Below are 25371 nucleotides of genomic sequence, written 5' to 3'. Positions count from 1 at the left end.
TATCCAACATATTGGTGCAAAAACATTAAAATGAAAACTAATAACTTGTATTTATATGTTTAATGGACGGCGAGCAATTAATCACAAAACATACAAAGAAAATAAAAGGTTTTGTTTATTTATTAGTTTCGTAAAATGCGCTCAGTGTTTGAATTTATCACAAAAACGCTGCTCGGTTTTAGATTTAATACGTTTTAACTAAGCGACAGCGGTGATGTCATTAGTAAAGCCGAGACCCGAGTAGAGTTCTGCCGAAGAGCTTCACATGTAACTCATTATATCGTACGTCATAGACAGGAGGAGGGACTGAGCTGCTGACTCCAGGTGAAGCATCTGTCGTCTCTTTGGCATCATCATGATCAACTTAAAAGTCAAACTTTACATCACGTTCTGTTTCCAACGTGCTCAGAGAACCAAAGTTTGGTTCCTCCCCTCCTCGCGTCGTCGTCTCTCTTAGCGAGGACGTTAGCGAACAGAAAGCATTTACAAAATGAAAACGTTCACACTATTATGTCAAAGCGACGTCGATCAAGTTTGACGCGACTTCATCAAGCGGTTGGTTTTATTGCAGCCTGTTTTATAAACCTGTCGTATGAGCAGAACATGATGACTTACAGCCGGCTGTACGTTTACTTTAATGTGATGGAGGAATGTCACACATTTCTATTTCTTATTGAACTCCGACGTGTGAGGGCGTATTAAGGAGGCCTGACATCCAGAAGAGCGCTACACAAATACAAAGTGATGGATTTTATAAATGAACGATATATACTTAGAATGTAGACACACTTGTCAGTCCGCGGTTTGTGTTTTTCTTTTATGTCACGGTGAGGAAACAATGTGCTCAGAGACGGCAGCTAAACCGAGACGAGCTGCAGAACGACGTCGTGTTTCTGAACATTGAAGCTTGTAAACGTTCTCACAGACCCTCAGAATGTCGAAACCTGTAGATCTACATAATGTTTGCTCCTTAAATGGTAGTTTGTGCTTTTGTAAAATGAAACCTTGTGACTCACACGTTCACACACTCGGCATTCAGCGTCTGAATGAAATAGTGGAAGGTTAAAATATTTCACTCTGAAGTGCTGATTCGGAGGTTTCTACTATCTCGGTGTGGGCCTTTGTCATGTGTGGCCTTATTATTTGATAGGAATGTGTGCGTTTTTATTTTTATTTCTGACTATTTAATGAGTGATAAAAGATCTATTATGCTTGAATAAATGACACTGCAATGAAGAAAACAAGTTAATTTGTACATGCTACGTATAAAACTGCAGTGACCAAATGCAGTGGGTAATTAACTCATAGCAGACTGCAGCTTTGCTTTTAAAAAGAATAATTACTAAGGCTAAGCTTGATCATATTTATTATACAGGCTTTTAAGTGCAACATGAATGTTTGATAACAGATTTTTCTTTTAAAACTGTTTAATTGTTGACCGTTATGGGCTTGTAGGACTAAAGTTATAACTTTATTATAGTTGTTACTAGAGTTAATAATCAAATCAGCAGGATGTTTAGCCGACTGTAGCACAGAATTCAAGCTAGTTAGCAAGCAAGCTAATATAGCCTAATACTATTAGCTTAGCATAAAGAATGCAATTAACTAGTGCCACAGCATGCTACTATAGCACCGAACTATTAGCTTAACACAAAATAAGCTAGTTAACTAGTACCTCAGCACGCTAATATAGCATAGCACGATGAGCTTAACATAAATAAAGCTATACAGCCAACCGCACAGCATGCTAATGTAGCATAGGACTATCAGTTTAACACAAATTAAGCTAGTTAGCTAGTGCCTCAGCACGCTAATATAGCATAACACTGTTAGCTTAACACAAAGTAAGGTAGTTAGCTAGTGTCCCAGCAAGCTAATATAGCATAATGCTATTAGCTTAACATAAATAAAGCCAACTGCACAGCATGATAATATACCATAGGACTATTAGTGTAACACAAAGTAAGCTAATTAGTTAGTGCCCTAGCAAGCTAATGTACCATAACACTTTTAGTTTAACATAAAGGAGGCTAGTTTGTGAGTACTGTAGGAGCATAATATGTCATAACATCTGTAGGTTTACCCAAAGTTAGCTCGTGTCACAGTAAGCTAATATAGCATAACACCATTAAAATAACACAAAGTCCGCTGGCTAGCTAGTGCCACAGTAACCTGATATAGCATAACACCATAACATAAAGTAAGCTAGTTAGCTAATGCCACAGCAAGCTCATACAGTATAACATGAGTATCATAGCACAAAGTAAGCTTGTTAGCTAATGCCACAACCAGTTAAAATAGCACAACACATTAGCTTAACATAAAGTAAACCAGTTAGCCTTTTTGCGATACTGTTTTTTTGCCGGTTGGCTGTTATATGACCATATTAGATGACTGTGTACATAATTTATCAGGAATTTAGCATTAACAAGGTTCAGTTTTTTAAAATCACAGTCCATGGGGGGTGGGGGCTTTAATTTTTACACATAAACAAAAAGGTTTTTGCTATTTTTTTGTTCAAAATATTGAATAACCCTCACAAACAACTCTCATTTTAACAATAAAGAAACCTTTGTGTACATATATTCACATAAGGAAAAACACTGAGGCTTATTTTGCACTGTGAGAAAATCAAGAAATATAATCAAATTAGCTTAATGCTATTTAAAGGTTTTCAAGGCCCCTATCATCCAGGAAAAGACCTGCAGTAATGGTCAGGAAGGGAAACACAGTGATGGGGTTTCTAACCTCGGAGGGGCGTCTTACCCTGGTTTACCCTTTATGCATGTATTTTATTACTCGCATATTTTATTCCCCTTCCTTATCATTTCAGTGCTGACTTAAACCTCTGTTGGAAGGCGCCAAAAATTCCTCTATGCAGGCAAATCCCTGTCATGGTTATACAAATTACAGCCAACTGGATTACTTCCCCCCTTTGAGCAAGCGCTGTCGCCAAATGCTTGCTCAAAGGGAATTTCTCTGTAATAATATCACGCTGGAAGGTCTTGACCTCACTTGGGAAGGCGCCCTGAGATGACTCAGAGAAAGTGAATCATTATGAGGAAAAAAAATCCAAAGTTCTGCCGAGTGTTTATTCTTCATTTGTGAATTTGGGTGATTTATGATCACGGTGGAGCTGTGAGAGGCGGCTTTGACATTTATGGATGTGTGTCCTCGGTGCCCATCAGTCTGTCAGCGTTGGGTTGATCCCGGCAGCCCGTGGACGCCGTGTGGGGAGGCTCAGAAAGTGTAATTGTCTATCCGGGGGGACGCTTCTTCTTCTTCTCGCAGCCTTCAGCGGCTAAAACACACTCTTGTCAGGTGCAGCTTTACGGATGGAAGTTTGCCACCGGAGCTGACGGGCAGGAGGATGATGGAAAGCGATTGCGGATGTGGGAGCGGGAGGCGTTGCGGACGAGGCGGGGGGAGGAAGGCTATGATTTAGCCTGCTACTCAAAAGATATACCGAGCGAGCGCCGCTGAGGGCTTCATAAATTCATCCCGGAACACTCAGCCGCCGTTTGTCCGGCGCGTCGAGCGGCTTCCTGCTCGCTAATGCACCGGGTGACCTCACGCTAGCCGTCCCGAGGTGCAGGCGGACTCTCGAGCTCCCCGCGGAGGATGTAAACGCCGTCCAGTAGGCTCTGGAAGTTCTAATTGAAACTCCGTCTAATAAGCCCCTTAATATGCGAGCGTGGACGCTAATCTGTTTCAGAGAAAGTACAATATCCTGAGTCCATGTTCCTCAGCGAGCCGTATCGCTGTAACGACATCGTTCGTGTGTTTTATTCACTCCCCCATCGCGGCGTCGGAGGAAGCCGACGAGCAAACGCCGGCTCAGGGATGCGCCTCACAACCGCCAGAAGGCGAGAAAGACGGACGTGTTTCTCTCAGAATTATCGTCCTTGAGAAACTATCATTTTTCATTTAATGCAGCTTTCATCTTGCCGGGATCTGCCGGGGCCGAGCCGCTTTATTGCCTCGTGTTCGGAGTCGCTGTGACACTAAAAATACGTTACTGGCCCTTAAATCAGGCGACTCCGCGACAGGAGCCGATCAATAGGCTGATGATGTCATCGTCCGCCGCCCCCCCCCTCCTCGCCGTTGAGGGGTTTCTGATGAACGATGTCACAGCGGCGGCGGCGGCGCATTCGCTCGCCGTGGAAACAAGCCTGAAGTAAATCTAAATGAGGCAAAAATTGACAATCCTCCGTGAACATTTCTGTGTTTTCACGCTCGTAAAACTTCCAAGCGCGAAGCTCTCTGGGAACTTTAAACGGAGGGGCTTCAGAAAAAAAGAGCAAACTTCAGTCGATGCGAGTGATTGCTTCATTTGAAGTCACACGAGGCTGCGTTTTGAAGGATTTGCATGCTTTGGGCCTGTTCGCCTATCTTCATGTGAAATTAGAGCAGCTCCTTGATTGAGCCTCAGGACTCTCAAAATAAATTAGACCTGAAGGCCCAGATAAGTCGCTCAAACTTTCAAAGACGGTCTGAAATGCAAAAATTCGCACCAACACTCAAATTTCGCATTAGCACTTTGACCAACATTTGAATATTTCAGCGCGCGCTCCGAGATGGCCTTGATTTGACGGTTTGAAGCTGCTTTTCTATTCACATGATGAAGCCTTTCTGCTTGTCAGTCATGTCAGAGGAAAAAAAAACCCTCCTGATGTAAGACGGATGTTATGAGCTGAGCATCATTTAGAAATGACTTGAAGCCGACCGAGTATGAAGATGTAATGCTCAGAGTATCGCGCCCGTTAAAAGCATTTCGCCCCCTTTGGATGTTTTCTCCTTTTCATTGTCTTACAACGTTGAATTGTGGTGAATTTGTTTTGTCTTTGTTGACAAGAAAAAGAGTCTTTCATTACAAAGAGGAAACAGATTTCTACACAGTTATGTCAATTTATTAGAAATATAAAATGTAAAACAGTTGATTGCACGAGTATTCCTTAGGGGGGTCCTCCACATTGGGGGCTGTGTGCGGTCTGCTGCTGGGGGTTCTGTCTGTGGGTCCCTTTGGCCCGGCTGGTTGGGGGGCTCCTCACCTCGTTGTGGGGATCCCCCTGTCTGCCGGGTCGGGGGTCCGGGCGCTGGCGCCCCCAGTAGTCATGGTCGGCAGCTCCTCCTGGTGTGGACGGCCCCAATGGTAGCGTTTCCCACAATCCCTCAGTGCCATGCCCCTTTTAGCCTCGTGGTGAGTGTGTGCGTCTGTGTGTGTGCAAATGCATTTGTTGTATGTCTATGTGTATGCATGGAGGGTGGGAGGGACGGGTTTATTTTATTTTTTAAATGTTGTAATGTTTTCAACTGCTTTGTTGTTTTTAAATGTTGTAAAGCACTTTGCGATTGTTGTTGTTGCACATGAAAAGTGCTATATGAATAAAATTTGATTTGATTTGATTTGATTTGATTTAATTTAAAGTGACTCATCTGGTTTAACACAGGTGCAGCTAGTTGGTGCTAAAAGTCAAATAATTAGTGAAATCGATGGTGGTGGCAGCATCATGACATGAAGCATGGTGGAGGTTTTACCCAGAAAAAAAAAAAAATAGGGTCAAGTTTTAGCCTCTAGATGTGCCAGGCTGATACAGCTACTAAACTCTTACTTGTAGGGGGTGAATACTTTTGCAGTTACTTATTTTACCTTTTATATTTTATCTAATTGACATTTACCTCGACATGAAAACGTGTTTTAGGGGAAATTCTTGTCGAAAATGTCACATTAAATCGAGCGCGATTCAATTTTGAAAAGCAGCAAATAAGACAAAACTTCCTTTTTACATCTCGGCGCTGCAGCTTCTGCATCCTGTCATTCTTCTGTTTACTTCAGAAAACATGAAGCCGGTTCCTCGGTTTTCTTTTGTCACAGCTGAAGACAAATTGGATCCTAAAAAAAACAAAAACATTTGCAATTCTGGAACAATTATTGTCAGATCACAACGAGTACAGCATCGGATCTGGTTTTTATCTAAACGCGTCGCAGCGGTTTGTAAGAACGCCTACAGAACCTGCCGAGTGTTTACTGGTTGATTAGATTCTCCAGTTCAAGCGCAAACAAAGTGCAAAGTTTGCTGTCGCCTAAATTTGGAAACACGTCCTCTGCGTCGGATTAAGTCAGATTAAAACCTTTCGGGACGTGCAGGAGTATCACACGTGTTCGGTCGAGTATCTGTCATCCACAGCTGCTTTTAATCTGAATGATAGACGCCCTCATCTTCAGCCTAATAAAGCCCGGCTGCTATCGGCAGACTGTAAACGGTGTCATTAAATGAACAAACCACATTTTGTTCGAGGTCAAACGGAGGCCGTCCAGAGAGAATCCAGAGTTTTAAACGTGGCGTTTGACAGGATGACGGCTCTCTTTCTTGTCAGCATTTGGTGTTTGTGTATTCAGAGTTATAAGCGAGTTTCTCCACAATGCAAACCGGCTGGACACCTGCTCTACAAGATGTATGAAAACACCTCCAGTCTTGGAGAACAGCATCGCCGTTCCTCGAAAGATCCCGCCGAGCTCAGCGTGCGGAGAGTGAACAGGTCTCCGAGGAGGGCACGGAGGCTTTACATTCACATTGTTCTGAACGCCGTCGTATCGAGACGTAAACCCAAAACACACACTGACAAAACTTCATGACGTCTCCTCGTCGGTTCGGATGATGTTTTTATATTTATTCTTTTACTTCTGTGCTTCTTGTCTGGTTCCTTTTCGATGCTTCTTCTGCGTCTAGCGGCTGAATCCTCCCAATGAGAGGATAAATAAAGTTTATCTTTTCTTTAGTTGCTCCCGAAACCGTTTAAAAAGTACGAATAAAACCGTCCGACACACGAAACAGAATATCTCATCGAACGAGAGAGATGACGTTTCTGATTTGAATAAACGGAGCACGCGTGTAATTTAATTATCTCGTGTTGATAATTTAACCGGATAAGAAACATTTAAGCAACTTAAACGCGACTAAAAAACGTCTGATTTCGTAAATGCAGGACTGGTGTTCGCTGTGCACTGCAATGACAAAATAAAGGGATAAAGGAATTCTCACATGAGGCAGATTAATAAGCTGATTAACTTGTGTTCACACAGTCAGCAGGTTTTTGGTTTTTTGCAGCTTTTGTTCTCAGTTTTGGCTTCAACAGAACATACTGTAGTCATGAAGTGTTTTAGGATTGTAGGATTGATTGTAGGTCTTGTGAGAAACATGCGGCTCCATGTTTGGTCATCTGTCACCATTTCTTCTTCTTTCTAGATTCACAAACTCTTGTTCGACTGCCTGAGTTGATAAAGTTTTGTGTGGCTGCGGTTGTTTGGTTTAGTGAAGCCAGATGTTGAAAGCTGGGTAGACTGATGACCCACCGGTGTGTGTTGTACATACATCGGCCTGAGTCGCCTCTCGGTCGTGGTACCGACGTGGCCTCCGTCCTCCCGCCGGGCTTTGGGTTGCAGCGTCGAGCACTGCGGAGACTTAATCACGTCGGCGCTCTTTCGCCTCTCAGGGGGGGCGACTTTTAATTGCAACAAGTAATTCGCCGAGTGCTCATCAGACCTCTCTGATTAAATTTCAGGTCAACCGACTACGGAGCGACGTACCAGAAGCTGAACGACAAAGTCGGAGCGAAGACGATACTCAGCTACCTGTACGTGAGCCCCAACAACAAGAGAAAGGTAACGTTCCTCTTCTGCCGTTTCCCTCCGATTTAATGTAGAGACGGTGGCGGCTGTGAGCTGTAGCTGCTGCTGTTTGCGCCTCGCTGTCGGCCCGACAGTCGCTCAGCGTGCGGCGTCGAACGCAGGCAGACATGCCGATGCCGTCTGACTCATCTCTCTCTGTTTGACGTCTGTCTCTCCTCTGTGGCTTTGTGCAATGTCAGGAAGACGCATTAGTTCATTCATTAACACGCTGAACACACCCAGACAGTCAGCTGGCAGCAGGAAAAAGACCATTCTCTAAAATGAATGTAAATCAATTATGCAGACGAGAAGAAGTAAAGGACGAGGGTGGGTTCATGTGTGCAGGCCTTCCTTCCTTCCTTCCTTCCTTCCTTCCTTCCTTCCTCCCTTCCTTCCTTCCTTCCTTCAGTGATCCTGCTCGTCCTGGGTTTGGGTCGATTGATGGCCATAACCATCTGTCTCCTTTTACACGACTCTAATCAGGATGGGTCACTTCGTCTGAGTTAATTATCGTCTAATAACGGCGATGACATGTGCCTCACCTCAGGTGAGGGTCCCGGCCGATCCACTCAGGTGGTCTGTCGGTGTTCAGGACGTCCCTGAGGTCGAGTGTCGGACTGAACTGATGAGATGCAGCGAGTCGGCCGAGATGTTGAGATGTTGTTATCAGAGGATTCACACAGAGCTTCTGTAAATGTGACATGTGGAATAATCCAGTGAACACCTTGAAACCTTCAACCCTGAAAGACTGTCTCAGGCCAAATTTGACCCGTTTTGACATCTGACAGCAGCAAAAACACCCTAAACGTCATTTTTTTTTAGCCTAAAATTTCATGTCTTCTCCTAAAGTGTACCAAAATACACAACAAAGGTTCTACTTTAGTACAGGTGCTACAAGTTTTTGCAAACTGAAGCTGTTTCGGGTCAAATTTGATCCTTTGAGATGGATTTTAGATCCACCAGTGTGGGTCAAACCAAGGAAAATGATGCTTTTAGGGAATCTAGAAACTGTTTTATGGATATTTTTTTACATTTATAAATGCGACATCGGTACATCCGTAGTCTGGTTCAGACACTATGAGGGAATTCTTGGCTGGATTTCTTCCCAGTCGGGTCAAAACTGAACCGAAACCACACTGTGAAGGCGTACCAGTGTCTAAGGGTTAATGCTGAAACACGCTTCCTGTTTCTCATTAAACGATCCTTTGACACATGTCGATGCTCCAGAACAAACAGCTGTTTCGCTGCGGTCACCAAGCAACAACCGGCATCTCGGCTATTTCTGCCTGTGCGACACATCAGGTGTGTTACGCAGGTGTCAGTGGCGCGGGTCACACGACACGATGTAATGCATGCAGCATGAAGTGTGATCTGGTGATACTCTGCTCCCGGCGCTCCTGCAACACTTTCACGTGAACTTGTCGAGCTCCAGCTGTGATGAATCTCAAAACAGCAACGTGAGGGTTCATTTTGGGGACGAGGAAAAGTCACGGTGAGCTAAATCTAGCAAGTAGGGAGGCTGGAGAGGGATGCTTGTGTTGTTGTGTTCCCTCAGAACGTTACAGCAGAACTCAGCATCGATGGTTCCACCCTCAGGGACGAATCCACGCTGCACAACCAGGTGAAGGTTGAAGAGCGTGCTCATAAAGCTCCTGAATGATGCACCTTCTTCCACTATGAAAACTGTTGTTCCTTCTCCTGGTGGTATCTGTAGACCCTCCTCTTGTCACCACCACGATCCTCCACGTGAAGGTTGGGATCAGACAGTCTGTCAAAGCTCAAGCTCCACGAAGAAACCAAACATGTGGTTCCAAAGACGTCCATAACGCAGGTCCTGATGTTGACATTGCAGAGTAAAGTCGACTGTTTCTTCAGACGACCTTCCACTTCAGCATCTTACCTCTACAGTTTAATGTCATCATCACAGCAGGAGCTCTACGTTTGACATCAGTGATGATGGAATATTTCCAAGAACACCTTCTGACCAGAGGACACTGGTCCAGCAGCGTAAATTACTAAAAGTTTAATTAGATCTGGAAAGAGGTCACGCAAACAAAGACGGAGGATAAGAGGAAGACGTTCAGGCAAATTAGTTTCACACATTCAGACCAATAACATGTCGTCCGACCTGCAGCCTTAAAGGCCTGAAAAGACTAAAGAGCTGCAGCTTGTTAGATCATCTCAACCTGTTATTTTATACTGAATACAGGCTGTTGATGAAGCACCGTTCTTCTTATGGACACTGAAGATGGAGACCAGTGAGAATCTGGTTGAATGGGACCATAACCAAGAAGCTATCCTGGAAATCAGAAAGTCCAGGTTTTAAAATTGAAGTTTTTTAGACACCAAAACACAAGTCAATTTGGCAATTTCAGGAACGGTTGAGCTTCACCTTCTTCCTACATGACAAAGCACTTCGCTCTGCAGTTCGGCCAACACGTCGTCCTGCTAAATGACAGAACATATTTGCCGGACAGCGGCGTGGTTCTTTGTGTGGGTTGTTTTGGTTTTTTTTCCTGCAAACTCTTTGGATGTTATCACCCCAGAAAAATAAACGTCTTTCGTGGAAGAAAAATGACCCACAAAGTCGACTCCGTCCTGACGCCAAGGTGATCCTGGAAATGAAAGTTTTCAATCTAATCTTTGGAGCCAGTCAGTTATTAATCAGAGTTTGTTTTTTATTTTTTCTCTCAGCTGGTTTGGAGCTCAATGAGTTTTTTTTTTTTTTCTATACAGGCTTAAAACAAATTAGAGGCAGCACATCAGCGACTGGTGAGATTTAACCACTTTTTCTCTGCTCAATTTACTCAGGTTCCATTATGGCCTCCTCTCCATTAGGCTTCTGGTCATTTCTGTATGTGTGTGTGAGGTTTTTGTTTTGTTTGGTTTGGTTTTGTCCATTTTGTGTTCATATAACACCGTAATGAGTTCAAATATTTTCCCCTGACCCAGAGAGAGAACACTTTGTCTCTGAATTCGCTGCATCCATCTGGATTCTCTGCAGAGAGCAACGACAGCAGCAGCGAGGACACTTTCTAGTTTTCTGTGCAAAACAGTCCAGCAACAAGCAGCGCTGAGCTCTTTTCCGCTTGATTCTCAGCGACTCCGACAGAAACCTCCCCGATAAGTTCTACACCAAATCCTCCTCCTCACGCATAAATCCCGTCCAGCCTTTTCCTCTCAGACGTCCTCCATCCCTCGTATCCGTGCTGGCATTTGCAGCCCTCGGTTTTCGCTCGGCTCTCCATCCCCCACGTCTGTCTGCGGTCATTTGAGGACGAAGCCTTCAGTGTGGCAGCCTCCATCCCTTTGGATCTCCCTCCCGCCGCCCGACACTGACAGCACCGCTTCTGTCGGGGCTCTCGAGTAACACCTGAAAATCCACCTCTCCGCCAAGGCCGTGGGTTAGTTAAGGCTGACGCTTCTCTCCGGCAGGCGTTTTCTGCCCTTGTGCTGCTTGTCTGAGGCCCTGTAGACGCCGAGTACTTTGTTTATACTTTATTTACTTGTGTTGAACATCAGGGGAATAAGCGTTTGTTGTTCTATCACGTCTCTACAACAGAATGGACGTCGTTAGAGTCTAGAAACTAGAAGTCAGTGACGACGCTGATGAGCTCGGTGACGTTGGAGGACATTTTGATCGCGTTGCCGGACATCCAAAGTGGTCCGAAATGATTTGCCAGATGATGAATGTTGGAGTTGTGGCCGTCAACACTCTGTTCCCGTCTTTCCTTCGTCGTGTCGTTTGAGTAACGCTGCATTTAAAGAAGGTCTTTCGAAGCCACGAGTCAAAACCGTGTCTGGTCACGATATTTAATCATCACCTCATCAGACTGTAGAATAGAAGTTTTGTCCAACTTTAGGTGCATAGTTTGTTAAATCTTCTAATAGAAAAGAGATTATTTTTACTTTTTCTGTTGCATTTCTATGTCTACCCGTGTTCCTGTCCTTGGCCTTTAGATGTTGTTGTTGTGTAGAGCTTTGGGGATTGAGACGTAGTGGTGATGTCATGGAGTTGTGGACCACTTCGAGCACATTTCTACACATTTTTAAGATGAGATTCAACTTTATTATCTTTGCACAGAAGTACTGAGACGTGCAAATTCAGTTTAGCATCGAACCAGAAGTGCCAAAGCAGCAGTAAAGTGCTTTATGTACAGTATGTTCTAATATAAGCAGTATAGACGGAAACAACATAAAATAGATCATCTGAATCTAGAGGTAGAGATAAATAGTATGAACAGTGTTAGGATATTAGATAGAGCATTTATGGTCCATAAACAGAGTGTAAACTTTGGGAAAATGGGATGAAGATGGCAGATTTTAGACTTTTCGCGTCCTTTCACAGCATTTACATTAAGGTTCAGGTAAGAGAGTGGTAAACTACATGTTGTTGGATGAAAACAAAGTGATTTGTTGTGTAAAAAACGTACCTTTTCTGTGACAGCAGGCTGTTTAAAGGGTTAAATGATGCCCTACACTGTGCTGCAACATGCAGAGTGAAGGTATAGGGCCAAGTGGTACAGTAGGTCTGAGGGGATCAGATGGGATTGGGCTGTAAACTTTTGCATTTGCGTTGGTTTGCTGTAATTCGTTTCTAGCTTTGGTTGCACCCATTCGTTTCATACAAACGGAAATGGCTGCCACATCCAAGGGCACGCAAACTGCCGGCTTGAGGAGGGAGTAACGACAAATAACAGACATGGGACTCTTTCGGGGCTCCGTAATTGGAGTGAGTGCACTTGAAATCCAGTGAAAATGGGATGAAGACGGAAGATTTTATACTTTTGGGCCATTTTAGGGCATTTACATGAGCATTTGCATTAAGGTTAGAGTAGAAGACTGCTCAGCTGCACGTCATTCAGTGAAAACACCAAACACAAAGTGATTATTTTGTGTTAAAATGCACCTTTTTTTGTGATAGCAGGCTGTTTAAAGGGTTAAATGATGCCCTGCACTGTGCTGCAGCACAGCGGGTCTAAGGGGAACAGTTGGGATTGGGCCATAAACTTTTTGCATTTGCATTGGTTCATTGTAATTGGTTTATCGTTTGCTTGCACCCATTAGCGGTTTATATATATATATATATCTGGTATGGAGCCTCTGCAGGATGCCACTGAGCTGAATCAAGATGAGAGACGGGCTGCAGTGGAAAGTTCCTCCTTCGCCGCCTTTTGTTGCCGTTGCTTGTGCAGCGCTGAGACCTTTGCAAAGCCTCTGAAGAGGTTTAGAAGCTTTTCTAATGAGGCGGCGCAGCAGAGGCTCCACCAGGAGATCACAATAGTCTGAGAGTCCAGAGGAGCAGCTCATCCAACCACCGCGGGCCTCGCTTTAAACACGGCTGCAGCAGGCGGATGAAGACCTGCGAAACAACCTGACAGCTTCTAACATCTCCTCGGACACACAAACAGAACGACAGACGGACTCGCACAAGTAGCGTCTGTCTGTCTGTCTGTCTGTCTGTCTGTCTGTCTGTCTGTCTGTCTGTCCGCTGTCTGTCTGTCTGTCTGTCGGCTGGCTGTCTGTCGGTCTGTCTGTCTGTCGGTCTGTCTCGTTCACTCGGCCTCTCTGGGATTTATTTCTCTGTCGCTCTCGTCGTATCGCGCCGTTGCCAAAGCGTGACATTTGTAAAGAAAAATAACGACGTGATCTGAATCTGCATGAACACATGCAAGAACGAGGCGTGTTGTTCCCATGCTCATGACATCACTGCGAGGTTAACATTCATCTTGTTCAGAAATAATACGTCTGGGCCATGTTTCATTGTGGTTTATTCAGTATTTGTTGAGATATTTCACCCCGGATTGAAGTAATGTGTCGTGTAGTGGCTCCTGCTGACTCCTAACTTCCAGTTAATCCAAAAATAAGCAAAGAAGTGAAGCTGAAGCAGGCCGTGGACTGTCTTATGTCACCTGTCACTCAAACAACTTCAAACCTGAATACACTTTAAATGGATGAGCTGTATATAACTTCACCTGCTTTACAGTTGTCACGAGCACTGAGATCATCTTTAGAGACCATTAGTGTTTTTGCACCAGGCTGTTAACTTGTTTATTTCTGCTGTAAAGTTAGATGTTTTAACATTGAGGTCTATGGGGATTGACTCGGTTTTGGAGCCTCGAGTGGACATTCGAGGAACTGCAGCTGTTTGTTGACTTCATTTTTAAAGATCTTGCTGCTGAGAATCCCACAAAGCAACACAATGCTCATGACGTCACTGCGACTGCGAGGTTAGCATTCATCTTGCACAGAAACAATACGTCTGAGCCAAATCTAATTGCGGCTTATTCAGTATTTGTTGAGATATTTCAGCCCGGATGGAAGCACGGGGCTGACAGATAGATGGATCGAGCAGCGTTACCCTCCCGCTAGCGAGGCTAAAATTAAATACAAATAAAAAATAATGCAGAGAAACAAACACGCTGCAGCTTTTCTCGCTCTAACATGCTCACAACAACATAAAAACCCTGTTCTTCCTCCCACATCCACCCAGACAAGCTCACATGTGAGCAGCAGAAAATGCAGGTTGGTCACCCCCCGGCGTGGAGCCATGTGACCGACGCTGGTGGCAAACAAAAGCCCCTCTCTTCAGCCGGCGGTGGAGGTAAATCAGGCCTGTGTTGCTGTGTGGGAACGGAGGGAGTAGAGCAGCAGAGAACAGAGACAACAAATAAACCGACAGAGAGCAAGTGAGCGTGGAGGAGTGGAGAGAGGAGGAAAGTAGGGGAGAGAAAAAAAACAATGACAAAGCAAAAAAAAAACTAGATAAATAGAGGCCTGGCCCGGGGGTCACTCATGGAGAAAACAGTCTGACAACACAGCCATTACATCAATTTTCATATTGTGGCTTCGCACCGAGGCCGTACATGAGAGAACGGAGCTCGAGTACGCATTAGGGGGAATCATTTTGGGCTTTAGCCTGAAATTTGGTGTGAGAGCACATTATTACAGTAAATGGCTGAGGATGGTAAGTGCTGAAAAAAAAAAACCACACACACAGATTGCTATCACACAAATGGGCATCGCCTCTAATGGTTGGAAAACAAAAGGGAATTTTCCAGGGGAAGCGTTTGAGTGGCAGACGGATTCGGTCGGCGGCTCGTCCTCATGAATGGACCGGCTGAAAACAAAACAGGACTCCGGCGTTTTTCTCCGCTGATTCGCACGCGTTTGCATGAGCGGCGGCGTCGGGAAACAATTACGGCCTTGTGCGTCTCTCCGGCGGCAACAACAGGCAGGTGGGCGGAATATAAATCCACCTCAGATGAGACTTTTTCTTTCTCCCACTGCAGCCGAGCTTCAAAGACTTTCTTGTTCATTGTCTCACTTTTGGATACGAGCTCGAGACTTAAAAGTGAACTTTAATATTTCATATCCTCGAACTCTCTCCAAAGTGGCAATGACAAAAAGAAGAAGGAGAAAAATGTAGCAGAAAGACAAACAGAATCCATCAGAGTGTCCAAAGACTCGCATCATGATGCAAACGCTCGGAGGAATTTCATACATAAATACTCGGCGTTATATAATATTGATGCTTTTCTCTGCAGCTGCAGTGTCACCTTACGGGAAAGTCACACAGCGTCTCGCTCCTTCACCTTTTATTTAAACTGAATTTATACAAATGCACGGTGGTTTCTGCAGAGTCAAGATCACGTTTTCAAGTTTAGTGAATTTCTCTGCTTCGATACACAAACGAGGTGTTATCTCATTAAATTCATTTGCATGAATTTCAAGAGCAGAAATCTGATCATCGGATTAAAACTAGCTTCACAATTATGATCTCAGAGGGGATTGTTGGATTGTTGTTCCACAATTGAGGAAATTCAGTCAATAGCCAGAAAAAAAAAGAGATTTTTACCATGTTTTAGGTGTAAAATGTTCTATAAATCAGGCTATAAGTGATAAATGAATTAACTCCTATTATATAGACAAGGGGACAAAAATCTGACATCTGTATGTGCTGCTAAAAAAACTACAAAATTGAGCAAACTGCTGTAAAATTATTTTTAAGGAAGTTCCTCTTTAAGCCACTCTTGAAACTTCCCCGTCTGATTATTTACATTCAGACGACTATTTTGTTTTTATTACGAGTTTCCTACAATTTTGTTGAACATGCAAATGAGTTGTTGACTAATTAAATATTCGTACATTTGCATAAATGTTCAATGGACAAAGTGTTTTCTTTCTGTTGGTTTGAAAGACGAAATGAAGTTTTCATCTTTAAATCTAAACGCCAGTCGGTCTGCTAATGAGTAGACCGGGTCAGAGGTTCGGTTCTGGAGCGGTTTTACTCAGTTATTAGGCAGATTGTTCTCCTCAGGATGAATTCAGTTGTTGGTCGCTGTCGAGTGAAAATGTTTTAAACCTAACAAAGACAACATTAGATTTGTCTTCCTTCTCAGGGGAATCTGGAAGTTTCAGCTAAACGACAAAAAGAAAACTTCCCGAGTCACCTGTTTGTTCTTCATTTCATTCAGCACAGACGCTCCGAACTAAAAGGTTAATTGAAGCCAGTAGTTGACTGATTGTCTCTCACTTCTGACTTTAATTTAATTGTCTGAATATATATTTTTGTGAGGCATCAGATTAGGGAGGATGTGTGAGAGGACGATGCTAATGCAGCGCTAACAAACACAGATATATGTTAATTTTTGTTATTAAACGTGACCGGCTGGAGTCGATGAAGCACAGCCTTCCTCGTCCTCGGCTAGTTGTCGCAGGAACTGCAGCGTCCCAGCTGTTCATCAGCAGAGCCTCCTGACTGCAGCGTCAGTCAGAACTTCCTCTGTACCTGCATCTCTGTGTGCTGACATTCAGGGTGACATTAGATTGTGCTGCTGGTGTGAACCGGTGAGCTCCAGCTGTGTCCTGGAACAAACCCCCGAGTCTGCGTGTCACCTTCTTGGAGTTATTTTTTCACCCTCTGAAATGATGCCACGCTCTGGATTCCTCGACACACGGAGCGTGATTAATGTCCAAAAAGTGCAGGAACCAGCCGAGTGAAGGCTGACGTCTGTTTGTGACCAGGCGGCGAATCCAAACCCGGTCGACTCTGGAGCAACGCTAAAATAAGCAACATGACACGACTGTTGGAGAACATTTCTGGCCTTTTACAAGCATCGTGAACTGAAGAGACCTCATGGATGAACGTGAAACACCTCAAGAACTTCTGAGTTCCGTTTTAATGTCTGCCATGAACCTTCCATCCTCAGTGTCCTCCAGCTTCTTCGTCTCTTTGTGACGAAATCTCACAGAAGAGTCGGACTGTTCCAGTTTGACATGCGTCCACAAGTTCTTCTTTGGATTTAAGCCGTGTGAGGAAGGAGTGAGGTCTTCATTCAGTTATTCTCGGAGTTTAATCGTACCAACTGGACTTGATTGAGTTTCTTGAAGACGTTTCATCCAAGAGGCTTCATCAGTTCTGACTGACTAGTTCACATTCGTACTTACCAAACCCATCCACAGCTAGCCACAAAAGACCTTAACGAACCCCATTGTGGCAGGCGGAGTACTAATGAGGAGCAACAAACCCCCAATTGGAACCAAGTCTCAGGTGTTAATAGCTCCTTAAGGATATCAGTATCTGGGACTCCCAACTAGTCGTTCAGAGCTGATGAAGCCTCTTGGATGAGAGGTGGAACGTTTTCAAGGACCTCAAGCAAGTCCTGTTGCTACCATTAATCTACCAGAATCTTCACGGACATCTTCTGGACGCATTCGAAGCGTTGTTCCACATAAAGGTCGTGGCCTTCTTGGCTGCTGCAGACTTCTTCTTGCTTGAACAACGCACCTTCCAGTTTGGGAAGCTGATCCTCACGTTGAAGATCCGACAAACTCGTCCTTAACAAACCGTTTTCCGCTGCAGGAACTTTGCAAGCCAGACTTCTGACTGCAAGACTCATCCCTGTAGAGCTTCTTTCTTTTCCATTTCCTATCATTTCATCCAGTAACTACCGTTTGGTCCAGCAGTTACTGGACGAAATGTCCACTGGAGTTATTGTTGTGGTTAAAGCGACCAAATTGAAACATAAAGGCTGAGAAAGGTCGATGGCGAGGTCGTTCCTGTAAACACCACGAAGCTCCTGTGGTGGAAAGTTACCCGTCAATAGCAGTTCAAGTCCCTCTTGTCTCATCTCCTCCATAAAACCTTTGAAGCAACCTCGACGCTCCAACTTTTGAGTCCTCTCCAGTCGTGATCTCCTTCAGCTCCGCCACGTCTCTAAAACTTCTCCACATTTAGAATATGCTAAAACTGGAAACTCAAGTCTTCTGCTGCTACAACAACGACTAATTATCTGGGCGTCACGCCTCGGTAGCTTCGACATTTTAAAAGCGTTGTATCCTCTGTGGGGAATTTTACAATTTAGATTTTTCAGAACTAGTTAATTCTCCCTTTTTTTAACATTTTTTTTTGGACCCATTTCATCCGAGGTAATGAAGCGTCACCATAAATATGCGCGGGTGTTAATCACCCTCTGATATCCGATACGTCTTCGGGTTTAAATGGTTTAAAAATGTGCATAGAAATATTATTAATGTCTACAAATATGAATTAGTAGCGCGGGACTGAAGGCATGAGTGCGCTGCAGTGAATAATAGGGAAAATTAAAACAAAAGAAGAAGGATGCATTAGCCGCTAATGGATGATTATGGACATTAGAGGGTTTTATTTAAAATATAGAAAAGCAAATTGAAAAAAAAGAAGAATCTAATAGAATAAAGTCAGGTTTGTTTTATGTTACTCTTCCTTTGGTCTGAGTTGGAGCCGGTTTCTTGGCGTTGGATGCTATAAGACGGACTTTTCCGTCTCTCTGATGCTGGATGAACCGGACATGTTTTTTTTTTCAGGTAACGAGGCCAACATCTCTGAACGTCTGACTGTGTGAAGTCTGCAGAAGCTCGCGTCGCAGGTCTTGTTTGTCTGTTTCAAAGAAGAGGAGGTCATCTTTGTTTCACTTTAAAGTTGTTTGATTCAATTCCTGCTTCGTTTAACCTCGACTGGAAGCGATAACGAGTTCAGTTTGATGCAGTAGAAGAAGTAGTCGCTCCATCAGAAACACGAGTGAAGAGGAACGACCGAATGAGCGAGGCCATTTTAATGAAGTCAGCTGATAATTGGACAGCGTCCAGCGTCGCCGTGTGCGGCCTCATGTCATGTTTCCACACGACAGCAGGACAAAGTAAATGATGAGTGGTTGGAGGCGTGCAGCCTGTTGCCTGCAGCTCTTCATTTAGCGGCTCGCCGTGGAGGCTCCTGGCCGACAGAGTCCAATATTAAAGACGCCGTTCGGCTCTGATCCGTCAGACAGCAACACCACCAGTAGACATTCATTTCAAATTGTTTGATCAATGGGACATATACGGGGAAGCTTTATTTGCTTTTAGGTGGTCCCGATAAGCAGGCGGCTGTGAATTGGCTCGTGTCCCCCTCCTGGTCAGTTTTTAGTAGATGAACCTTTGGCTGCAGCTCCAGCATTGATCCTGTGTTGGTCTCAATCTGCATGAACATCTGGGCGCTGAAACTTTACCTCATTCTTCGTTGTGAAACTCTGTCGGGTTCCACAGGGATCATGAGTGAACAGAACTTTAAAGTCCAGCCTCAGACTCTCAGTTGCTTTGAGGTCTGGACTCCAGAACTTCACCTTGTTGTCTTCAAACCATTTCTGTGGAGCTTTGGCTGTTTGCTTCAGGTCATTGTTGGAAAACAGATCTTCTCCCAAGTCATAGTTCTATAGCACGCTGCATCAGGTTGTCCTCCAGGATTTTCCTAAACTTAGCTGCATTCATTTCATCCTCGAACATTACAAGCCTTCATGGACCTACTGCTGAGAAGCATCTCCACATCATGATGCTGCCACCACTGTGCTTCACATCATGATGCTGCCACCACCGTGCTTCATGTCATGATGCTGCCACCACTGTGCTTCACATCATGATGCTGCCACCACCGTGCTTCACATCATGATGCTGCCAACACCATGATGCTTCCACCACTGTCCTTCATGATGGGAATCATGTGTTTGTGATGATGTTCAGTGTTTGGTGCGTCTGGACAAATGGACAAGATCAGAATTTTGGTTTCATCAAACCAAAGAATCTTCTTCCAGTTGACTTCAGACTCTCCCACATGCCTTCTTATGACGCTTGTAACTCCTTCAGAGGAGTCCTGGGTGTCTCGGTGGCCTTCCTCACTTGTTTCTGTCTTGCTCGTGGCTGCTTTGGGTTCAGGATCCTGATTCTGACTCACCGTTGCACGTGTAGCTCAGTAGGATACTGAAATAAAAAACAAAACACTGTTAACATCGTTTTCTGCTTTGACAAGCAAAATGTCTGCCTCACAAAATTAAATATACTTGTTTTTGTTTTTTTTTACGAAAACAAACATGTCAAACTCCAAAGACTTTAAAGAGCAGAAGTGCAAAGACGGCGAGAGACTGAGGAATCGAGGAGATGTCAGAATGTGAGCGCCGTTTAATCTGCTCACTGATGTTGACAGCTTTAAGTATTGCGTCAGATTTACAGACAAATACTTTAAAGTGTGCCGAGAACTAAATGCTGTTCGGCTCCGAGAAACACAAATGGCATTTAGAATTAATCAGCTGTCATTCAGTCGGCGTTCCAGTGATTACATAACTCTGACATTAGGATATCAAGTCAAGCATAATATGAAATAATGATAAGGTGCTGAGCCGCGGGTGTCGCGGCGCTCCGTAGGAACAATGCGTTGATTGTGTTTTTGTGTTGTCGGTTAAAGCGTCATGGCCTCGTGCTGCTGATAAACACGTCTGGTGTGCCGGTCAAATGCTTTTGAAGACGGTAAGAAGAAGGACAGACTTTCTTTTGCTGAAAGGGAGTATTTTAAAAATTATGAGGAGCTCATAAAATATTTTATTGAGTCCAGATTCTGCGTTGTGACAAATTGTTTTATAGTTATGAGTGGAAAATCATCGCTGCATCGCAGACTTTTAAATAACACTTCCGGACCTGCTTTGGGCTTCCATAGACGCTTTGTTTTAACCCCCTGAATCCCGACCAGTGTCAGGGTGAGTTTGTCTTTGCTCCTGTCATGTTGTTGTTCAATATAAAGTCCTGGACCTCAGTGGAAACAGAACGACGATGAAGGAGGAGCGAGAAACGTCCTCTGTCAGTGTGATACCGTTAGAATCCTAAAAACAGGCAAAGACACAAGTTTATTGTTGTTTTTTCAACCAGGAATCATCATGTGCAGCATTTCTTTCCTTATTGTTTTAGTCTGTCTGCTACACATTCTGCAGTTCAGCTGAAAAGTTTCTGATTTTTGGTCATTTGACAGCCGATCCACCGACGGCTTCAAGGCGGCACCAAGAAGGCTTCGATCAAATGATTTATTTTGGGCAGGAACGAAGTGATTTGGATGAAATATGTTCCGTCTTTAAGCTTAAGTTTGGTTATTTTTAAATCACAAGCTGCACATGATGAAATTGTTGGAAAGCCAAAATAATTACTAATCACTAATTTATCATCTAAATCCAATAATGTTCAGTTCTTGCAGCGTCTTGCTCTGATAAATGCTGTCATTTTGGTGTTTTTTCTTTAAAGTAAACATGTGTTTTGAACCTGCAGGTGGGTTTCAGAGCTCAGAGGTGATCTGATGAAACAGATCTGATCTAGTTTTCCAGCACATCGCTGATGAGTAGTTCAAGGACCGTTGAAAAGTTTAAAATCCGATGATTCTCTCTGCTTTCACGGTGTCTGATAAATTATTTAACTTTGCACATTTTTGAGAGTCTGGAGATGCTCTGCACAGATTCAAGTTGCTCGACCGAGATCCGTACGTTTGAGGACAAACCGAACAGATGCGCCGCAATTTCAGCGATGGCACGAAAAAAAAAGAAAAAAAAAGGGAGAGACATTCGCCTCGGAGCCTGTTTATGGAGAATGAATATTCACAAAGGTAGAGAGCAGAAGAAACACTTTATTACATATTTTCATCATAAAATATTGCATAAACCAGCCGGCAGCCAAATCAGCGCTGCAGCAGAATTATGGCGTAGCCGCTGATTAAACAGGTCAAGTGTCATTGCGACACATGCTTACTTACACCAGACACACCTGCAGCGATACCACCTGGTGCAGCAGCGGCATACTGATAGCGAACGCAGCCCGTGCAGGAGGGGAGGTGGATAAAGAAGTAAAAGAGGAGGTGAAGTGTCTCTTTGTCCACCGGCTTTTTAAGGACGCGCCGCACGCCAAGTGAATCACAGCGAATCAGCCATGCTTTGCTGGCTGGAACGCAGCACGCACAGCGGTGGTGGCGCCGCAATCCAGGACAAGCTAACGGATGATGGTTTGCGGTGATGCGGCGGCGGCGGCGGCGGCAGAGGGGGAAGTGCTGGGAGGGGACGCAACATCTGTCAGCCCTGAGGCGCAATCTCCAAATGGCTGCAAACGCCCCGGAGAAGGAAAGAGTCGGCGACAGAGGAGGAGAGACGAATCCAGGCGGACGTGGAGATGGAGGGAGATGGAGGGAGATGGAGGCCGGCCGACAGAGTGTGAGACAGACGTGGAGTTGTAAAGAAGACGGGACGGGTCGATGTGAGCAAGCTGGAAGAGTCCCAACTGTGTTCCTTTACGTGCCTTCACGGGACGCTGCCCTCTCGCCCAGCAGGGGAGTGAAAGCTACACAACCCAGCCAGAGCAACGGGCCCGAGCGCCCTCCTTTAAGAAGCACGCTAATGTAAAACGCTCTGCGAGAGGCATCCAGCAAATGGCATATGTTGTTCTGTTATTTATTGATGATCACTGTGAAGAATTCATTATTCCTGCAGCTCGAGACAGATCAAGATGTTTAAAGCGGCAGCGCTGCTGGTTAATTATCCAAACTTATCTTGTTTGTCTTGCCTCCGTTCATTCATACGTAATGAATGTGTAGCTCTGTGTTTTCGCGCGCGCCTCGCAAAGCCCTCGCAACTTGTGTACTGCCAAGAGCCGAGATGGAAACCCAATTACACTGAAAGGCGGAAACTGACATGTTTGTCAGGTCTGGCAGGGGTCTGGGTGAGCTAAAATGTCAGGCAGCGTTCAATTAGCGGCGGCCTTAAATGCCTCAGATCAAGAGACGGGAGTTTCGTTTAATAAGACGGATCAAACAGCTGAGAGCACCTGGTCGATGCGGCGGACGAGAGCGGAGAAGTAATAATTATGAATATGTGCATCAACTCCTTTGGCTTTCATGTCCTGCACTCGGAGCCACGCAGCTCGATGGAGTTTGATAGCGAGCGTCCGTCGTGAATATTCATGGCGAGACGCGGCGGCAGTGATTTGATTTGCTACGTGCCGTCAATGCCGACAGTTTGCTAAGTTAACACGGTTCCACATGAACACACAGAAGCCGGTCTCGCAGTCGAGGAGTACAGTTAACTCATTAGCAATACTGCCAGTCTCTCCCCCTGTGTCTGCTAGCGTTAGCTCGGTAGCTGTTAGCCGCGGCGCTCGGCGGTGAGTGACGCGCCGCTAAACGACAGCCGTGACACACGACAACGGGGATTTGAAGCGAGCGTTGACACAAACTGCAGCGATACTGTGCAAAGAGAGGTTAAAATAATCATATTTCCACTTTCTGAATAAAAGAAAAGCATCCATCAAAGTCCTGCACTTTGCTCAGTTTATTTACTCCAACTGACTCCAGCGTGTCGTCAGCCGGAGCGAACAACCCTGATCGTCTCGTTACACTGACACCTGTCAGCAGGGGGATATTTGAGGCGGCAGGTGAACAGTCGGGTCTGAAAACTGATGTTAGAAGCAGGGAAAATATGCAACGAGAAGATCTGAGGGATGGCACATCTCCAAGAGCCTGGTTGGCAGTGGGTAGGGTTACAAAGAAGGAGCAAAAAGGGACAACCGTTGACCTGCAGATGGACGCACAAGACTTCTTCTTACTGTTTGTGCTTCTGTAACTGCTTAAAACCCTTAAACAGGGCAGCTGTGGCTCTGGTGGTGGAGCGGGTTGTCCTCCAGTCGCAAGGTTGGTGGTTCCATCCCCAGCCCCTCCACAGTCAACGTATACTTGGGCAAGAACCCGAACTTGCTCCCGATGGCAGGCAGCACCTTGCATGGCAGCTCTGTCGCTATGTAAAGTTTCTCTTCTGTCACAGATTAGTCTTTCTTCTTGCAGACCATTCTGTAAAACTCTTATACGGGTGCAGCTTTTGGTGTTTCCTCAAAAAAGTAACTGTTCTGGTGGAACTTTTTTCCGTGCAAGGAGACGAGAGCTTCAAATGAAAATGGACCCAGCATGACTGCCGTGCTACATGTTCCAAATCCTTTGCAAAGCTTGACATTTTTAATTTATAATAAAGCTGCACCTGAAATGTTTGGCGGCTTCTACCTGCATCACACAGGTGAGTCGGACTAGTCTGACCCCTATAAACCCAAGTATAAAAGTATTTATATTTGAAGAGAATCTCTTCCAGCCTTGAAATGTCCTAGATCTCACCCTGCATCATCGTTCTCTCTAGAATGTGCAGATCTACGACATCTCTGCCTCTTTCTACGCTCACCTCCTTGAAGTTGCTGCAGCTCGAGCACACCAGCTCTACTTTCTGCTGCAATTCAAGTGTTACTGATTCTGAAGATGACGCAGAAAGCTCCACCGTCCTCCGAGTTTGGTTCTGTGGTTCTTTGGGGTTGTTTCGTATAAAACTCACGTCTAAACTGAAGTTTTCAAGGTTTCAATGCTCAGAGGAGGCGTTGACTCCATGACAACACTGAAAACTCCTGCAACATCAGACCTGGACCTGGTCTGAAGAGGTTTCCATTCCATCTAGTCGTGTTTAGCTGGAGAAGAGATGCATCAGGATGGAGGAAGTGAACCCAGTGGAGGCAGTGAGATGCTCTGGATGATGTTCTGCATTCACGTGGATGTTACTTTGACACCTAAACATTCCTGCAGACCATCTTCATGGCAGCTTTATCATCTGATGGTCTCTTTCAGCAGGATAGTCCTCGCTGCTCCACCTGCAGGAATGATTTGAGAACCATGACGAAGAGCTCAAGGTGTCTACTCAGCCTCCAAATTCCGAAGGTTTCAAAAAAAACAATTTGATCCATGTAGGCTCCACCTCACAACTTCCAGGACTTTAAAGGATCTGATTCTCACGTCAAACCTCAGGACATCTTCCATCCATTATCTATACACCGCTTAATCCTCACTAGGGTCCCGGGGGGCTGGAGTCCATCCCAGCTGACTCAGGGTGAAGGCAGGTTCACCTGGAGAGAACCCACGCTGCACAAGATCCTGGGCGTCCTCATTGGGACGTAAACCGGCGAGTTAAAAAAACCTCCGTTAATCAGACCGAGAGCCTCGAAAGAAAGAATCATCTGGAACAAACATCTGCAGGAATGATGTGAGTTTTAAAGCTTGCATGAGGCGCAACAAGTTTTACCAAGCTGCTCTTCAGGAAAATGGATGCAAACTAATTAAATGCAGCATCATTACAGCAGAATGTGGAGAAGAAAAAAAAAAACAGCCAAAGTAGGAATTAAAGTGCATTAAATTTGCACTCAACTTCAGGGACATTACTGAGTTTGACACGAGCAGATGTGATTCCAGAGACTTATTAGACGATGATCACAGATCTCAGCTGACCCACATAACAGAAGGACCTTATTTATCTCGTCCGTCCCGAACCGCCGCGGTTATAAAAAGATTCCAGTTTGAAACG

General features: G+C 44.8%; 1 protein-coding gene across 1 annotated transcript in view; it reads left to right on the top strand.

The window, feature by feature from the left end:
* LOC103366380 (VPS10 domain-containing receptor SorCS1-like) overlaps positions 1-25371 on the top strand; it is a 232119-nt gene that overhangs the window by 122177 nt on the left and 84571 nt on the right. Inside the window, exon 3 of the mRNA XM_008294084.1 lies at positions 7564-7663. Coding sequence (XP_008292306.1) covers positions 7564-7663 — 100 coding nt within the window. The remainder of the gene's footprint in view (positions 1-7563; positions 7664-25371) is intronic.

Source organism: Stegastes partitus, unplaced genomic scaffold (assembly GCF_000690725.1).
Source record: "Stegastes partitus isolate 25-593 unplaced genomic scaffold, Stegastes_partitus-1.0.2 Scaffold937, whole genome shotgun sequence".
NCBI lineage: Eukaryota > Metazoa > Chordata > Actinopteri > Pomacentridae > Stegastes > Stegastes partitus.
This window is presented reverse-complemented; position numbering and strand designations above follow the sequence as displayed.